This window comes from Poromitra crassiceps (assembly GCF_964638095.1).
Source record: "Poromitra crassiceps genome assembly, chromosome: 12".
Taxonomy (NCBI): domain Eukaryota; kingdom Metazoa; phylum Chordata; class Actinopteri; order Beryciformes; family Melamphaidae; genus Poromitra; species Poromitra crassiceps.
The window spans coordinates 35,355,061-35,372,889 of NC_139632.1; the positions used below are offsets into that span (position 1 = coordinate 35,355,061).

A 17,829-nucleotide genomic window follows, 5' to 3' on the forward strand; every position below is an offset into this window, starting at 1 on the left:
GCGTCTGCGAGCCCGCGAAGTTGGTGAGACCTCGAGGGGCAAACCAACGAGGCACGGTAGAAATGAGCGCTGCCAGTTCAGCAGGCGAGCCAGCATTGAGGGATGCTCCAAAGTAATTTCTAGTTGAAAGAACTAATGCTTATTAGGGAGGGCTGAGGCAAAATGGCCACAGGGTGACACTTGTCACGGCAAGTAAAAGCAAAAACAGGACAGTGGAGAAGGTTGTTTTGCTCTGGATGAAACATCAGATGTTACACAGAACAGAACACAACTCACTGTCATGCCAACGTCTTGGGTGACACGTGTCACATTTACACAGACAGAAAATGAAACTTTTGGCTCAGTTCACTTTGTCACTTCAGTGCAACTTTTGACGTCCGATCGTCAAGGTTTGGATTGGATGAGACATCACTACTGTGCCTCCCACCTTTGGCCAGAAAAGACCCGTTATTTACATCTTGTGTGGTGGGGTCACATCTTTACATCGGAGTCCACATGACTTTTCCCCCGCTCTCCATAACATCAAATTTCAATCACCATGCAACACGAACTACATCCACATCTGAATTTGACCATTCAGCAGCAAAATCAATTTCTCTGACTGTCCAGAAGTGTCACTTTACATGTCCTGGGCTTGTAAAACATTGCACTGAAATGACAAGTTATCAACACTATCATGTTGGAGACTATCTCTGCTTCTTTTACAGACTCCAGGCCTGAATGGTTACGCCCCAGGCCTCACCTGTGGAGGTGTGAAACCACTGATAGTTTTGATGGAACCGTGGCTCCGAGCAGCCTGGAAGCTGGAGAGATAGTCTCTCCACTCGGGGAACCGTGGTAACCTCACGTTCTCTATCGTTTTGGAGACGTATCTCTCCACTCTTGTTTTCAACAAGTATGGGAAGCCTCTTTAAGACACGCCTTGAGGAGACGGTGTGCAGTCCAGTACACCAAGCTCTGTGATAAACGTGACCATGTACTGTACAACTGTACACACTATAGAGTCCCGCAGGGTACTTAGCCTACGACCTGGATGTTAGCGCTTCCGGGTCCCTCGTATCAAAGTCATGGTATGTGGTTAACAAAAGTCTATGAAACAGCGAACTTTGTGTTCAGCAAGATCATCACAAATGAGCACCATTTTTATGACTTTTTAAGCGTTTTTTGAAAATCGAGATTTAAAAAAATCGCATCAGTCATAAAAGTGATACTCAATTGTGAAGATTATCTTGCCAAACACGGAGTTCGCCTTTGTGCAGACCTCATTTCAGGCAGCTAACCAAAAGCCCATGCAAAAAACGCAGAGGGGTGGGAACCCGAAGCGCACTGATTTCTGGGTTAGCCTACAAAAAAACATGCCTGCGGATCTCTATAGACATACCAAACCCGGTCAAGCCCTCGCAAGACTCAAAGGCCAAAGCTATGAGCAAAGTGGCGGCTCTGGTTAGCCCACAGATGCTAAGCAGACCAAAGGAGACAACAAGTATCTCACATGTATATAAGTGTATATATGATTCCTTCTCATACTTGTTGAAAACAAGAGTGGAGAGATAGTCTCTCCACTCATAGAACCGCGGTTCACCGCACGTAACCATACTTTTAGCCAAAGCCTTTGTGGCACAGATCAGATATTCTCCTGATTGTCTAAAGAGGGAAGAAAAAGAAATCCGTATGGTTTGACCAGTAGTTCTCAAACTGTTTCAAGGACGCCTAAACTGACACAAATTAGACAACGGACCCCCATTTGATAAGACTTTGTCCCAGGGTCCCGATCTGATAGGGTTTTTGCTTTTAGACGTTTTATTACAGATGAAACTCATGACCAAAATAGCCATACATTCTGTCATTGTGTTACTATGGATGAAATCATAGTGAAAATAAATTATCGCCCTTTTGCTGGGGACCACCTGCAACCCCCTCAAGGACCCCTGAGGGTCCCCGGACCCCACTTTGAGAACCACTGGTTTAGACAGACATAATGTGGGACATTTGATAGATCCCTGTAGGGAAATTCTCCCTTCTCTTTCCTCCCTTTAGAGAGAGGTCAGAGGTCAGGGTCAGTCTCGCTCAAGGGCACTGTGGCAGGGCGGATGCTTGCTGACACGGGGGATTTGAACCCAGGCCAGCCAGCTGAGGGGACATGAAGCCGCGCTGCTGGCTGCCCCCCTCGCGCTGTGAGAAGATCACATCTGTGCCACAAAGAGTTTTAAAACCTCTGATGGTTTGGGTTTGGGTTTGGGTAAATACACCTAGAGAGGGGCGGGGTCAATATGGCACCAACTATATAACATCTGTCTCACTGCAACTCAGTGGTATATAATACACAGTCTTCTAGAGACGTAAAGCAGAGACTTCTAGAAGGTCTAGAGAGCCACTAGGAGGCGACTGACGGACAAACGTGATATGAGAGCATGCTGTGACCTTATTGCACAACTCAAAATAGCTGGGAACGTTGACATTGACAATGTCGCGACAACACTAGAAAGTAGGATGTCACAACTTCAAAAATATGGCACAAATCATGGGAATAATATGAATCATTTTACAGTGTGTGAATGTGAATCGCTCGATAATAATGCTCAGATGATTAGAAAATAGCGAGGGCTTTTCTATGCACTGGTGTTGCAAAGGTGGAGTGGCTGGAGGTTGAGTGTGTGTCGGCACAACTGTGATTCTATGTGTGTGCGTATTTGCCTGTATGGGGAGGGGAGAGGGGGGGGGGAGGGTTCGCGCGCGCTTGTGTGTGTGTAAACAATAGCATGACTTGCTCACTAGATGGCACTGCAGCACAAATTTGGTTCTGCCCGAAACCTTCCATGGACAGAACCTCACAAAATATTGCTTTAGCTCGTTCAAGTCAGCACAGCTGTGCAAGCAAACACAGTTTTCTCAAACGGAACACGGGTAGCAGTGACGGACTAGGAAAAGTGTGTTTTTTTCTTTATACAGAAAAAAGTCAGTGGCATATTTTCAGTGGCATATTTTTTATCTTTTTTTTTTAGAAAAATCTTCCATTTGGAGAAATTGTCCCTGTATGCTCATAGAATTAAGAACACATTTTTATCAACAATAATCATCAGAAACCTTGAGAGCCATTGCAGGCCCTAAGGGGAGTGCAGCTCTAGAATGCTGTAGCTCTATAGATGTACACAAGGCAGACAGTCTGAAGATTTCCATTTCCATACACAGGAGGCCATGAGGCCTTATGCTCTCCTGGGTATAGAAATATGGCCTCTGTCTTCAAAGCAGAGCAGTGAAGAACAAGGAGACTGAGCCGTGTGCTACACCCAACAAACTGATTTAAAAAGAAGGCTTTGTCCATTTTCAACACGCTTTGTATCGTTATAATGTCGGTAATATATGCAGATGGGCAGCCTGTAGCTTGTTAGCTTCATCTTCTCCTGCGCTGAGAGCTCTGCAGGTTATTCCAGGCACTTCCGTGTCAGAATGACACAAAACGCGTCATTCTGGACACGGAAGTGAACGGCTGTTCTGCTCGAGGGTGGCTGTTCCAACTACAGATTGATTCTTTTAATTTTTTCTGTATGCGCACATCCACGGAGAATCGCATCAAGAGTCTTAAAGGAGAATTCAGTTTTTTACAACCTGGACTTTATTTCCAGCTTTAAATATGATTTTTAAGTCACCCTGATGAGTCCGGTTTGATTCCCATGCACTGAACAATAATTTGTTTTGAACTGCGACCTGAAAACGAGGAAAACTGGGGATGTGAGATGCTTGTTTTCATTATTATAGCTTATTGTCTGACACGCAGCGGCATTATATCATATAGAGACAATAAGAAAATGAATGATCTAGCGTTATTTATGTTGGTTCACCCTGGCTCTGCTCTCCATCACATTGATAGCAACTCCTGTTTCCCCTGTTCCTTGTAATCCATATGATGTTATTTCCGGACCGACTCAAATAAATACCCGCGGCCTTCGAATTCAAATGAATCGTCTATATTCTCAAAAACAGATAAATATCAAGTTAGCATGCTACGCTAATGACAGATCAAAACACAGACCGTGCAAGTCCCCCGGAAGTGCTTTGAAACGACCCTTTGACATGACCCGGATGTGGGACTGCAGGGCAGAGTTCAGCACTCAGAGCAGTCAATCTGTAGCCTAGCATGCTAAATACCGCTGATAATATCTGATTTCGAGATTATGGACGATGCATTTGAATTCGATGGTCGTGCGTATTTATTTGAGCCTGTCCGGAATAACGTCATGATTACACCTGAGCAGCGGTGGAATGGGAGCTTCTATATCTCTACCAATGTGACAGACAGCAAACCACAGGAGGACGTAGCACAGAGGTAAATAGATAGCTATTTTTCTCATTGTCTGTATGATATAATAAGGATATGAGCCGCTGAGTGTCAGAAAATAAGCTATTTACAGGACGTAAATACAAGCATTTCACATGCCCCGAATTCCTCGTTTTCAGCTCACAGGTCAAAACAGATTAACGTTTCAGCGCTTGTTTATCAAACCAAAATCATATTTAAAGCTGGAAATATGGTCCAGGTTGTTAAAAAAAACAGAATTCTCCTTTAATGAGCGTTAATGACCCCTGCCAGCTGGCGGGGGCGGAGTTTGTGATAGTAAATGATCAATAATTTACTATCACAAGTTTCTGCAGGCAGACGAAAAGGGATTTCTCAATGTAGAAAACAAATCGAGAAGGTAAGCACCGTCCATCTCCTTTACATTAGCGAGATTATAATGATACAAAGCAGGTTGAAAATGGGCAAAGCCTTCCTTTAAAAAGAATCTACCATGGACAGCAAAATAAAAAGGCAGTGGAGAAAAGCAAAAACAAAACACAACAAAAACGAACCAACAGAACTAACTCCTCATCAGACCGGGCGAGCGATTGGATCAATAGCTAACTAACTAACGAAATAACTAACTAACTAAGTAACCAGAAAACCCAAACTGCATCGGCCCTGTTGGGGACTCGCCAACTGAAGTCCTCCTGCCCCCGGTCCGTCCGTCGATCAGCTCCGCCCATCTGTTTTCCTATGGTACATTTGGCACTATAGTATTTGCCTTTGGTCCAGCAAGAGGCAAATCAACTGTCTGTGTGCTCCCCTAAAAAGTTCAAAAGGCGGCTCGTTTTCAGTTCCGCGAGCCTCCAGCAGAGGGGAGGTGGCACGGGATGGCGATGGGCAGAGTAGAGAAGCGTTGGTGTGTTTTGTTGTTTGTTTGTTTGTTTGTTTGTTTGTTTATTTGTTATAAAACTATTGTTAGCGCGTGCTGCTGTCTGTTAGCGCGTGCTGCTGTCTGTTAGCGCGTGCTGCTGCTGTCTCTCAGAAGCACCAAGTCCACCGTCAGCTGGAAACTCTTCAGCAGAGAGACGGCTGTCTCATGCTCCATGTGTAAAAAACTATGTCCGTTAGCCTGCAAGGCAAACACGCAGCACAGTCAACAGCATGTGTGTGTGTGTGTGTGTGTGTGTGTGTGTGTTTTAGTGCTTCCATGCATGTGTGTGTGCATGTTCTCAAGCTGTGTGTGTGCGTGTGTGTGTGTGTGTGTGTGTGTGTGTGTGTGTGTGTGTGTGTGTTTTAGTGCTTCCATGCACGTGTGTGTGCATGTTCTCAAGCTGTGTGTGTGTGTGTGTGTGTGTGTGTGTGTTTTAGTGCTTCCATGCATGTGTGCGTGCATGTTCTCAAGTTGTGTGTGTGTTTCAGTGGTTCTATGTGCATGTGTATGTATGCAGGTGTGTGTGTGTGGAGGGATGGCGGGTCTCTGTCATCACTGTTAGGGAAAAGAGAGAGAGAGAGAGGAGCTACACAGACAGTCATGCTGTGGGAGGAGAGAACGAGGGGAGAGAGTTGCGGGTCTTTAGACGAGCATCATCCAGCTAACCTGTACATCTGTGGAGAGAAGGAGAGAGGATGGAGAGAAGGGGGGAGAGGGGGAGAGAAGAGGAGTGAGGAGAGGAGAGAGAGGGAGAGAAGAGGAGAGAGGAGGGAGAGAGGAGGAGAGAGGAGAGGAGAGAGAGGGAAGAGGAGAGGAGAGAGGGGGAGAGAGGGGAGGAGAGAGAGGGAGAGAAGAGGACAGAGGGGGAGAGAGGAGGAGAGAGGAGAGGAGAGAGAGGGAAGAGGAGAGGAGAGAGGGGGAGAGAGGGGAGGAGAGAGAGGGAGAGGAGAGGAGAGAGGGGGAGGAGAGAGAAGAGGAGAGAGGGGGAGAGGGGATGAGAGAGAGGGAGAGAAGAGGAGAGGAGAGAGGGGGAGAGCGGGGGAGAGGGGAGGAGAGAGAGGGAGAGAAGAGGAGAGAGGGGGAGAGAGGGGGAGAGGGGAGGAGAGAGGGGGAGAGAAGAGGAGAGGAGAGAGGGGGAGAGAGGGGGAGAGAAGAGGAGAGGAGAGTGGGGGAGAGGGGAGGAGAGAGAGGGAGAGAAGAGGAGAGAGGGGGAGAGAAGAGGAGAGGAGAGAGGGGAGGAGAGAGAGGGAGAGAAGAGGAGAGAGGGGGAGAGGGGAGGAGAGAGAGAGAAGAGGAGAGGGGAGGAGAGAGAGGGAGAGAAGAGGAGAGAGGGGGAGAGGGGAGGAGAGAGAGGGAGAGAAGAGGAGAGAGGGGGATAGCGGGGGAGAGGGGAGGAGAGAGAGGGAGAGAAGAGGAGAGAGGGGGAGAGAGGTGGAGAGGGGAGGAGAGAGGGGGAGAGAAGAGGAGAGGAGAGAGGGGGAGAGGGGAGGAGAGAGAGGGAGAGAAGAGGAGAGAGGGGGAGAGAAGAGGGGAGGAGAGAGAGGGAGAGGGGAGGAGAGAGAGGGAGAGAAGAGGAGAGAGGGGGAGAGAAGAGGAGAGGAGAGAGGGGAGGAGAGAGAGGGAGAGAAGAGGAGAGAGGGGGAGAGAGAGGGAGAGAAGAGGAGAGGAGAGAGGAGAGAGGAGAGAGGAGAGTGAGAGGGAGAGAACCCCCCCCCCCTGGGGGGGGGGATCTTGATTTTTGCATGGCTAATAGGTTTTATAAAATAAAAAGTATTTGTGCCAATGTTGGTGCTTCTTTGCAGATGTGAATGATTTTTACATTAAAAGTGCATTTAATCTTCTCCACTATATTGGTCCGTGATCGGCGAGCTGTGGGATCACTGCTCAGGTGAGCTGTGGGATCACTGCTCAGGTGAGCTGTGGGATCACTGCTCAGGTGACCTTGTCAATCACTCCCCAAACCATAGTCTGCTTTATCGTCTTTTTTTACTCTAAATGATACCATAACTTACTAAATGAACATCTTGCTGTATTTAAGAAGACTTGAAACTAGCGATTGAGACCATCAGCTCTTTAGGAAAGTGTTTATTGACGTAAGAAATCACGTGAGAAGTAGGGTAATTTTTCCATAGACCTCTATACAGACTTATTTTTGCCACCATAGACTGTATAACAGGTGACTTACATCAAATTCGCCCACCATACAGAATGAAAGGTGAAATTAGCTATAGGACGAATCATCACAACAATTTTTTTGTATTTCTGGGTACAACTGCAGCAGAAACTAGTATGAAATAAGTAGAAAAGCTGTGCCAAACAAACATTAATATATCAAAAACTATACATCACATCGCTTATATTTTGACAGTGTGAGTGAAAGCAGAAGTAGCTCGAGGGTCTGATGTATAATATATATATAATATACTGAACTGTCGCAGTTTTAAAATGTGTAACTTTAGGAGAAGTGCAGCCTGCTAGAGTTCCTTCCTTCCTGCTCCATAGGCTCCCATTATAAATGGTGAAAAACGTATAAAACATAAACTGCGATTTCTCAAATAGTACAAAACATAAATTAAAGCTGAATTAAGGAGCTAGAATCCTAAAAGTGGTGACTGGTTTAAAGTTTGTAGTGTGTAGCTTAAAGTATGAAGGAGCAGTTAAGAGTTCTAAAAGGGTATGGTTTCACCATGAACTGCTGTTTAAAATGAATGGCAGTTGCACCCGGAAGTATAGCCAATCCATTTGTTTACAAACATGCTGATTCATCCTATAGGGGGCCAACACCTTATTTTCTTTCTTTCTTGTAGCAGGCTGTAAACGTTTATTTCTGATGTAAAGTCGGGCATTTTAACATGGGTCTATGAGGATTTACTCGCTTTTGGAGCCAGCCTCAAGTGGCCATTCGAGGAACTGCACTTCCATTTTGGCTTCTTTTGGCTTCTCATAGGTTGCCACTTGCTATTCACCTTATGTAGCCACGCCCATTTGACCCGGTTCTGTGGCCGTCCTACGACTTCCGGCTAAAAATAATAATAAAATAAAATAAAAAATGGCTGCGCTGCTCCAATATCATCTAACTCTGAATTAACTAATAATTTAGCCAATTGTATGTAACATACCAAATAAAAGCAAACGGCAATGTCTAAGAATGCAACGCCATGTAACTGGCTCGTTAAGTCTCGCATTCCAGAGAATTACGTTAACGTCTGCGGGTCTTTATTGACGTTAGTGGCTCGCGCTGCTATCGCGCTGCCTCAGAGGAGAGAAAACTATCCGAAGCTTTCTTTGTTGGAGTCCAGGTATGTTTTACAAGAAAGTGCTCGTCATTGTCGACGATAACGTTATCTGACCTGGCTAACAGTGGATACTCGCTTGCTTGCTGTGTGTACCGGCTCAAAGTAGTAGGCTACGTTATTTATTTTACCTCTTCACTGTCCGCTCCAAAAACAACTCTTTTATTTTGCGCCGTGACCGCCGGAAGTGTTAGAAGGACCCGGAAGAATTTGGTCCACTGTAAGGTCTGAACATAAGGTGAATAGACCTCTTGTAATTGACAAACAGTGATTACCGGTACGTATTTTGTAGGCGGAGCCAAACTGGTTGTAGAAAGTGACAGCTAGCCGTCATTAAATATGGAAGATCCAGGAGACAGACAGGTTATCTTACACAAATAAGCAAACTCTTTCAATGGCGTGAGGTTTCCTGACCCGTACTCACGGTCAGGATGGGTCTAGGATCCAACTACATCACCAAATTTGCAGTGCCGGACATCGTCATATTCCTAAATGGAAAGCCCAGCGTCTATACGGCACAAGACGTCTTTTTCCCTTATTCCAGGGATCTCTCTAGTTTCAGTTTCACTTTCCTCAGATTTTCTGCTACCACGCTGCATGCACCACTGCAGTGACGTAACCCTGTGACTTCCACTCCAAGTTGTTTCTATTGGTTTAAAACTTGGCAGCCGGAGTGCACCTGACTTCCTGCCCAAACCCGCGCCTCTCAGTGTAAGAATATGGGAAAGGGGAGGGGAGGAAGGGGGGCGGGGGTGTGGCTGTGTCTAGCCAATAGTCTTTGAGGATGAGTGACTGGGCGTTACCTGCAGTATCTTGTCTCCAGGCTGCAGGGCGGTGCTGGCGGGCCCGTCATGCTGTACCCTAGTAACAAAGATACCCTATAAGTCAAAATGATACACCGTTAGGACAACACAGGGACACGATGGTTTAGAATCTTTGCCTTTCTCATTCTCAGTCTCTGTATCCCCCCCAGATCCCCCCCCCCCACAGAAAGAAACAGTTCTGCCAAGTCAGAGTGTAACGTTTGAGGCCTACAGTTCAGAAATCCATTCGCTTTGCCCTGAATTTGGAGTGGCATGCAAATGTACTATTGACAATATAATTACTCATAATTGGTACTGATTGTTATGTAAAAGTACATTTTACGTTTATTTTACCAGTATCCAACAACTAAAATCCTTGGCTTTTCTAGTACTTAAAGGGGCACTCTACCGAAAAACAATGCAGATTTATTTTGCCCATGATCTCACACATTATGCAAAAACTGTCATTTTACAGACATTCATTTTGTTTGACAGTTTTTTTAATGATGTTTTTTTTCTGCCAATCTGCGGAAAGTTGTAGAGTAGCACATGCTTCCTCCGATACATGTGCAGTCGCCAGCTGCTTCATTTCCTCGAACAGGCGTCCTGAGCAACCAAAGGAGGCGCTAGCACACTGACCAGGCCACAACCCATTAATCTGGCTTTCCACCCACAGACACGACCAATTGTGCCTGTACGGACGCCCCGACCAAGCCGGAGGGAACACGGGGGCTTGAACCTGTGACCCTCGTGTTGGTAGGCAGGGAATCTACCGCCGCACTACCTGGACGCCCAGTTTTGACAGTAATTGAGAGTTGACTTGTTTGGACCAATGATGTCATCAGAAGACTTGTAATTGATACAACACAATGATTCAGTGCCTTCTGATGACATCATTGATACAACACAATGAGTCAGTGCCTTCTGATGACATCATTGTTCAAAACTCATCTCAGGTCAACTCTCAATAACTGTCATATTAAATGAATGCCTGCAAAACTGGTTCTCGGATGTGATGAGGTCACGTGCAAAATAAATTGCGTTTTATTTTTCGGTTAAGTGCCCCAGTAGTGAGATGATAAATCCCCAGAAAATACATATATTACACATAATAAAAAAAATTATTTGTCAGCTATTTCCAAAGAGAGGTATTTAGATGGGGAGCTGAGGTAAAGGGTTAGAAAAATAGAAAGTACCTGACTCTATGAGGATGGGGACGGACTAGGGGAAAGAAGTGGGGTAGCAGGGAGGGCAGAAGATATTCCCCCCCCAATATTGTTCCTTTAATAACCCAAGGCAGAGATTGTAAATACACCAACATCTTGTCACCGAGTGCTGAAAGATGTTATTGGGACAGGATGCTGTATCGACTGAACATGGTTCAATGATATATTCATATATGTATATACATAATATATATAATATATATATAATGAATAGTGATAGCAGCTTAACAGATACATAACGTGGCTTTAACCAAGTACAATACGATGCACAGGTGACAGTGCTAACACACTGCAGTACATGGGTGAATGCAAATACAAACACATATATCGATCGTATGTTAAAGAGGTGTGTATATTCGAGGTATTAGTTCAGTTTACAGCATGTAGGCTATACAGTGAGCTTAAGTATGATTTTTTTTTTTATGTTTTGGCTCCATAATGCTCTCACTTTGGAAGTGAAATGACATCTATGAGAATTGATGGCAACATACATACAGTACTACTATTAATAATACTATTATTATTATTATTGAACATACATACTACTCCAGAAAATAGAGAGTGAAAACACCTAATGACATACGGAGCTCACTGTACATTACAAAGGTGTTTGTTAGCAGCTGAATGTGTTAGTCAGCACATTCCAACATTTACATACTATAAAGCAGATACACACCACAAAGCTGCCGAAACCGTCAATCTCCAAAAAGATCATCAAGACGTTTCTATCAATAGTTTTTCTTGGCCCCTGGCTTATGAAGCATTTTTTTTTACGGATGGGCGGGCAACCACAACTGAACATGACAGCCAAATAGGCAATATTGAAGATATGAGGGTTTCTGCAGCTCACTGACAACATAAAGACGGTATGTTCTAAGAGTGATGCTAGTTGAAAAGTATGTTTTGATCGTTATGTGAAGACAGAGGTTGTAGAGACAGAGCCTGTGGTCTGGATCTGGTGAGTTAGCATTGCCAGCGTGCACCCAGAGTCTCGTCCAACAGACGACCGATATTGGGGTTTCTGGTGTAGTGCCGCGGACGTCCACACCAAGACTTCCGCTTCTGTGCGCTACGGCCATATTGTTGACAGTCTGATTGACATGAGAACGGAGTTGATCGATCAATACTTTTTGTAGGTGTTTTAAGTCCAGACGACTTTGCCTAATCTCTGAAAACAGATATCTGCATATGAGATGTCGGATGTTGGACTGTAAACAGTGAGGGAAGTGGGAGTCTTCGTGCGGACGTCCGCTCTACATCGGCAACGCCAAAATATTGGCCGTCTGTCCCAGAGTCTGATAGTCAGACTGATAGACTCTGGGTGCCCTGAATGAGCATTGCCAGGGACAGAACATTGGATCTTCAACCTTTCATGACCCAGATCGGGCAGTTTGCGGAGGGCAACCACCCTTGCGTCAGGTGGTTCTTTGCCTCCACATCGTGCATTAAATGTGTTTAACGCACACCTAGGAGTTGATTATCCCCCACTTAGTGATCCTAAAAAACTGTTGTTTGTTATATTGAGTGAAAAACTCCCCCCCCCCCAAAAAAAAACAAAAAAACAAAAACAAAAACAAAAAACAAAACAAAAAAACTTTTATCTTGATTTGTGCGATTTCACGGTTGCCCCCTTGTTACCCTTTTCACCAGAACATGTTGCATTTATCTATAATTTTATATTCTGGAATTTGCTGTTTTGTTTTTTGCTGCCTGGCTTTCTTTGTAAAACAGAAACCATGTCTCCATTCCTTCGGTGTCTAATGTCAAATCTGAACTGAAATTCTATGTACTGGTATATAGTTTCCTCTACCTGCACGGTTAAGGTCACAGAAATTTTAAGATGAAAGACCCCTCTGTTAGAATTAGCATGGGCAGAGCAGGTACTCAAATGTGGTATTTCTGAATGCTTTTTGGAGATGACCATGACACAGTCTCTACTTACGCTACAGTATCTCTGGGTGTAACTAAGAAGCTGGCCACTAGAGGGAGCCATAGTCCTGTGTAACGGTCTTGGCTACAGTTGGCTCCACGGACCAAAATCATAGACGTACGGTATTATTTATCACTCAAGCTGTTTTGATATACAGTCTATTTTAACTATTTCATTTCCAGGTCAGTGTAATTTACACTTAAGTCTCCCTTTAATTTGATTTAAAAGCAAATTAATATATATATATATATATATATATATATATATACATACATACATACACACACACACACACACACACACGCACGCACACACACACACACACACACACACACACACACACACACACACACACACACACACACACACACACACACACACATATACATACATACATACATACATACATACATACATACATACATACATACATACATACATACATACATACATACGGTACATACATCCCTTAAAGAACAGTAGCTGATCTAGGCTGACATCACTACAGATACCTGGAAGAGCCAATAATTATTGGTTATTATGGCAGCTGACTGGCAGTCCTTTGCAGGCAGGTATGTATGGTAAAAAGCTAAAATGTTTCACTAAAGTGAAATATTGCCACATAATACTCTACTCATTCCTACCATAGTGAAATTATCTTCTCTTTTATATGAATATATAAATTGTTGGCTGTCTGAAGGTTGTGATACTGGGCAGTTTGTTGCTGTAATCCTGATAGGCAGTAGGTAATGATTTGATCGGCCATTTTGACAAAATATTAATCAGAATTGTTGGCAAAATGGCTCATCTGCATTGGCTCCATGTTTAACATGGCATCAATTATGGACAAACTCAGGCTGGTGGAAGCTTTACACATAGAAGTAGAGGAGTGATTAAACAATGTGTATAATGTACTAGACAGCAATAGGAATACTAGTTGATTACTTTTTTCCAAGTCATGTATTTTTGTTTTTATCTATACTCAACTTAAGTTGAGGGCCTTTTTTTTATAATTTTTTTCTTCTGATTTCACCCCCATTTTCTCCCCAATTGTACTTGGCCAATTTCTCCCTGCTGCCCCGGTCGCTGCTCCATCCTCTGCCGATCTGGGGAGAGCCGTAGACTAGCACCATGCTTCCTCCGACACATGCTACACATAGCCCTAATCCGGCGTCCCACCCGCAGACACAATCATGCCTGTATGGACGCCCGACCAAGCCGGAGGTAACACAGCGGCGCGAACCTACGACCCTCGTGTTGGTAGGCAGAGCATCTACCGCTATACTACCTAACTAACATCCAACTTGAGGGCCTCTTAAGTGAATACTTAATTAATCATTTGTTAATTGGGCTGCACAGAGGCAATAAAGGCAATTTTTCTCTATTCAAGACTAGTTGGTTAGCCAGTTACTCAACATTTTCTTAAAAGTAAAATCTGTCATATTTCCCATCAATAGATCAAAGTACTGAACATCTAAAATCACCCACTGTGTCCCAGAATTAATCAGCCTTCCTAAAATAGCTGTCAGTTAGCAGCCTAGCGCCTTGATCGCAGGCTCTTTCTAGGACAGATATAGCTGTCAGTTAGCAGCCTAGCGTGTTGAGAGCAGTCTCTTTTTAGGACAGATATAGCTGTCAGTTAGCAGCCTAGCGCCTTGATAGCAGGCTGTTTCTAGGACAGATTGCCATGTGCAGGAGGGCTTAACGTGCTCCCAGCACAGGCACGCTGAGAGAAGCAGTCCAACCCACAGTTGGAAATGATCAAGCTTGGCTAACCCTGTAATAAGTCATCAGGTTGAAAATATTGAAATATTCGAGGTAGTCTGAGTTAATTTATCTTCCATGATACTGGAGAGTGATGTGGACGCTGTCAAGATTAATCAAGCACTCAGAATGAGTAAAGAAAAAATGCTGTTCATAATGTGTACATACTTAAATCTATGTATGTCTACAGTTTATCATGTATTATTAGGTAGTTGACTTCGAATTAACTAATTTTACATTTCTGAAGATAGCAGGCTTGAGTCCAAGGTATACAAGTTATGCGCAAGGGAAACTAAATCTATCGCACCTCAGGCGTTTTTTCGAATACTTCCTCAACTGAACTGCTATTTTCCACCAGTCTGCAGTGAAACAGCCCATTCTAGAGACTCAAAGTTAACCAAGTCAACTGCTGCCCCACGGACAAACACAGACAGACAGACAGACAGACACTACGGTGACAAGCAGGAGTTTCCATGGCAACTCTGAAGGGAGGCCGTGATTGGCTGGCAGGCCGGGTCGGGTCGTACCATGTCGGAGGGTTTGAACGGGTTCCCCTGCCCGCTGATGCCACCAGAGATACTGAAACCAAGACCAGGGTTCTTCTCTATTCTCACACACAGCTAGAGAGGGAGAGAGGGATGGAGAGAGGGGGGGAGAAAGAAAGAAAGAAAGAAAGAAAGAAAGAAAGAAAGAAAGAAAGAAAGAAAGAAAGAAAGAAAGAAAGAAAGAAAGAAAGAAAGAAAGAAAAAGAAAGAAAGAAAGAAAGTGAACTCCATATGCGTGACAATCTCTACACAGGCATACATAGATATTTGCACACTGGGCCAACAGTATGGACCAGACATGGTTAATGTCTGTGTTGTTGTGTTGTTTTTGACTGAGAGCTGATCATTTCATGACTTATTCATCAGCTCTATTGTGTCAGCTAGTTAAAGTCAAGCTGAAACTGCATTTCGAGGGTTAACTTCCTTATCGTGACGGATTTCTGAGTGAAACATTGACTGTAGAGCGGGACCATAGACTGGGAGGAATTTGATTGGACAGCAGGCAGCTAGAGAGGTGGGACATAACGTTTTGAGGAGTTTGATTGGACCGTTGAAAAGTGGGTGCGTCAGAACAATGACACAGCGATGAGTTGGATGCTACCCTCGCTAATTTTAGCCTCCATTCAGTTGTGGAGGACTAACTCCCCCGCCTTCCTCTCCTCCGTTACCGCTCCGGAGCAGGCAGGCATAACGTTAGCCCTCGAGCTGCCGGAGGCGGAGACGAGGGAGAGGACTATTTGGTCCTGAGAGTGAGGCCGTGCATGTTTTTTGCCCCCCCCGCAGATACGTCTTAGCTAGTTAACGTTAGCTCTGCACCGCACAGTTGATACGTCTTAGCTAGTTAACGTTAGCTCTGCACCGCACAGTTGATACGTCTTAGCTAGTTAACGTTAGCTCTGCACCGCACAGTTGATACGTCTTAGCTAGTTAACGTTAGCTCTGCACCACACAGTTGATACGTCTTAGCTAGTTAACGTTAGCTCTGCACCGCACAGATACGTCTTAGCTAGTTAACGTTAGCTCTGCACCGCACAGTTGATACGTCTTAGCCAATTAACGTTAGCTCTGCACCGCACAGTTGATACGTCTTAGCTAGTTAACGTTAGCTCTGCACCGCACAGTTGATACGTCTTAGCTAGTTAACGTTAGCTCTGTTGCACTATTTGGTCCTGAGAGTGAGACCGTGCATGTTTTTTGCCCCCCCCGCAGATACGTCTTAGCTAGTTAACGTTAGCTCTGCACCACACAGTTGATACGTCTTAGCTAGTTAACGTTAGCTCTGCACCACACAGTTGATACGTCTTAGCTAGTTAACGTTAGCTCTGCACCACACAGTTGATACGTCTTAGCTAGTTAACGTTAGCTCTGCACCGCACAGTTGATACGTCTTAGCTAGTTAACGTTAGCTCTGCACCGCACAGTTGCCGAAGAATGAGAGATGCAGATTGATTGACAGCTGCCGGATGTCATGATATTATTGGTTGGACTTGGTTAGTACATGCTGACATAAGCGCACTGGAGATTTTGTTTTACATGAAGAAAACATGGTTGAATTTTGATATAAAAATCCAAAGAAATTTATTTTTTGTGTGGTTTTTTGGCATACATTGTTAAATTAGTTACAGTTACGTGTCTTTGCATTCTATATTAAATGAAGACATTCAAGTTTGTTTGTTATTTTGTATGTTACATACTTATTGGCCAAATATATTATTATATTATATATATACATTTATGGGGTAGAAAGGTCTGCCCATGTCGGCACTAAGCAGCCTTCTTGCCTGCTAAGGATTTTTCTTCTCGCAATGAAGATTGACAGCTGTCATGTCGTGATTAGTCTCGGCTCCCAGACGTTTGGTGAGCTGCGCCACCAAACGTCTGGGAATTTCACTGTCAGAAACTGTCTCTCCGAGCCCGGCGAGAACCGCCGGCAGCAGACACGCCTACATTTATTATTAGAATTTTATTTGGTAGCGGCAATGCCATTTATCATAGTCCTAACACAGAGCATGAAGCTGATATGCTCCAAACAAAATTTATAGCTGTGGTTTATGTAAGGGATAATGTATTGTGAGCCGGTGATTACTGGCGAAATAATGACCGACAGGTGAATGATTGAGCCCGACGTGCCAGCGGAGGGCTTAATCATTCATCTGAAGGTCATTATTTCCCAGTAATCACCGCCTCAATATACATTATCCCGCTTAGAACACGGCCTACAACTAAATCATTCAATAATCTGACAAAAATAATTATTCAAATATATTTTTTAATAGCGTTTTCAACGACAAATCGGTTTCATTCGTAATTGGCACACAAGACACCACAGCTGCAACTGGTTGGCCTAATTAGTAGTGGCTTGCTGACAAAAGGCTCTTATCAACTGATTAATCCAGGTGTGGCAGAGCAGCGGTCGGTTGTCGAGAAATAATGACCGGTGAATATTGTTGATTGACCAATCAGAATCGAGTATTCAAGAGAGCCGTGTTCTAATTTACAATAATGTTTCCTACCCGGAAGTGGTCCGCTTGCTACTGTGAAGTCATCAGCAGGCTCTGTAACGTTAGCCTCGGGAGTCGGGTTTATCGCTGGGGGAAAGACCTCTAGCCGCCGGGGCCGGATGAAACACGTCCTATTAACAGGTTATGTTTGTTTCTAAGTGATTAATATGTTTCTCCACAAATGCGACGATGTTTTGCGAGACACCGGTTCTGCATGAGAACTGCCCCCAGAAAGCAGGCCCGCCCACAACACTCATGATTGGTTCTCCGATGCAAGGCTTCCAACAGCGCCACCTAACGTTATGCAAAGATTTAAATAGTAATATTCTCAGTCTTACAGGAGTGAAACGGATTAAGACTGAGGGCTGAGTCTATGTCGTGATATGATTGGTTGAAATGGGCTAGAAATGTGACGTCAGCATATAATACTGTAGATTACAGTTATGAATGAAATCCTGAAAAATTAACTTTTGATGTGGAAAAATACATTCGTGCACGGAATAACCAGGGATAAAAGTTATTTTTCATTTCAGCTCAACTTTAACATTGATTGA

General features: G+C 44.2%; 1 protein-coding gene across 1 annotated transcript in view; it reads right to left on the reverse strand.

Moving 5' to 3' along the window:
• Positions 1 to 5,297: 5,297 nt before the first annotated feature.
• Positions 5,298 to 17,829, reverse strand: part of lrrc7 (leucine rich repeat containing 7) — a gene marked incomplete at both ends in the record, with an annotated part of 143,985 nt that continues 131,453 nt past the window's right edge. The window contains 3 exons of the mRNA XM_083647366.1: positions 5,298 to 5,411; positions 9,310 to 9,384; positions 14,757 to 14,849. Coding sequence (XP_083503492.1) covers positions 5,298 to 5,411; positions 9,310 to 9,384; positions 14,757 to 14,849 — 282 coding nt within the window. The remainder of the gene's footprint in view (positions 5,412 to 9,309; positions 9,385 to 14,756; positions 14,850 to 17,829) is intronic.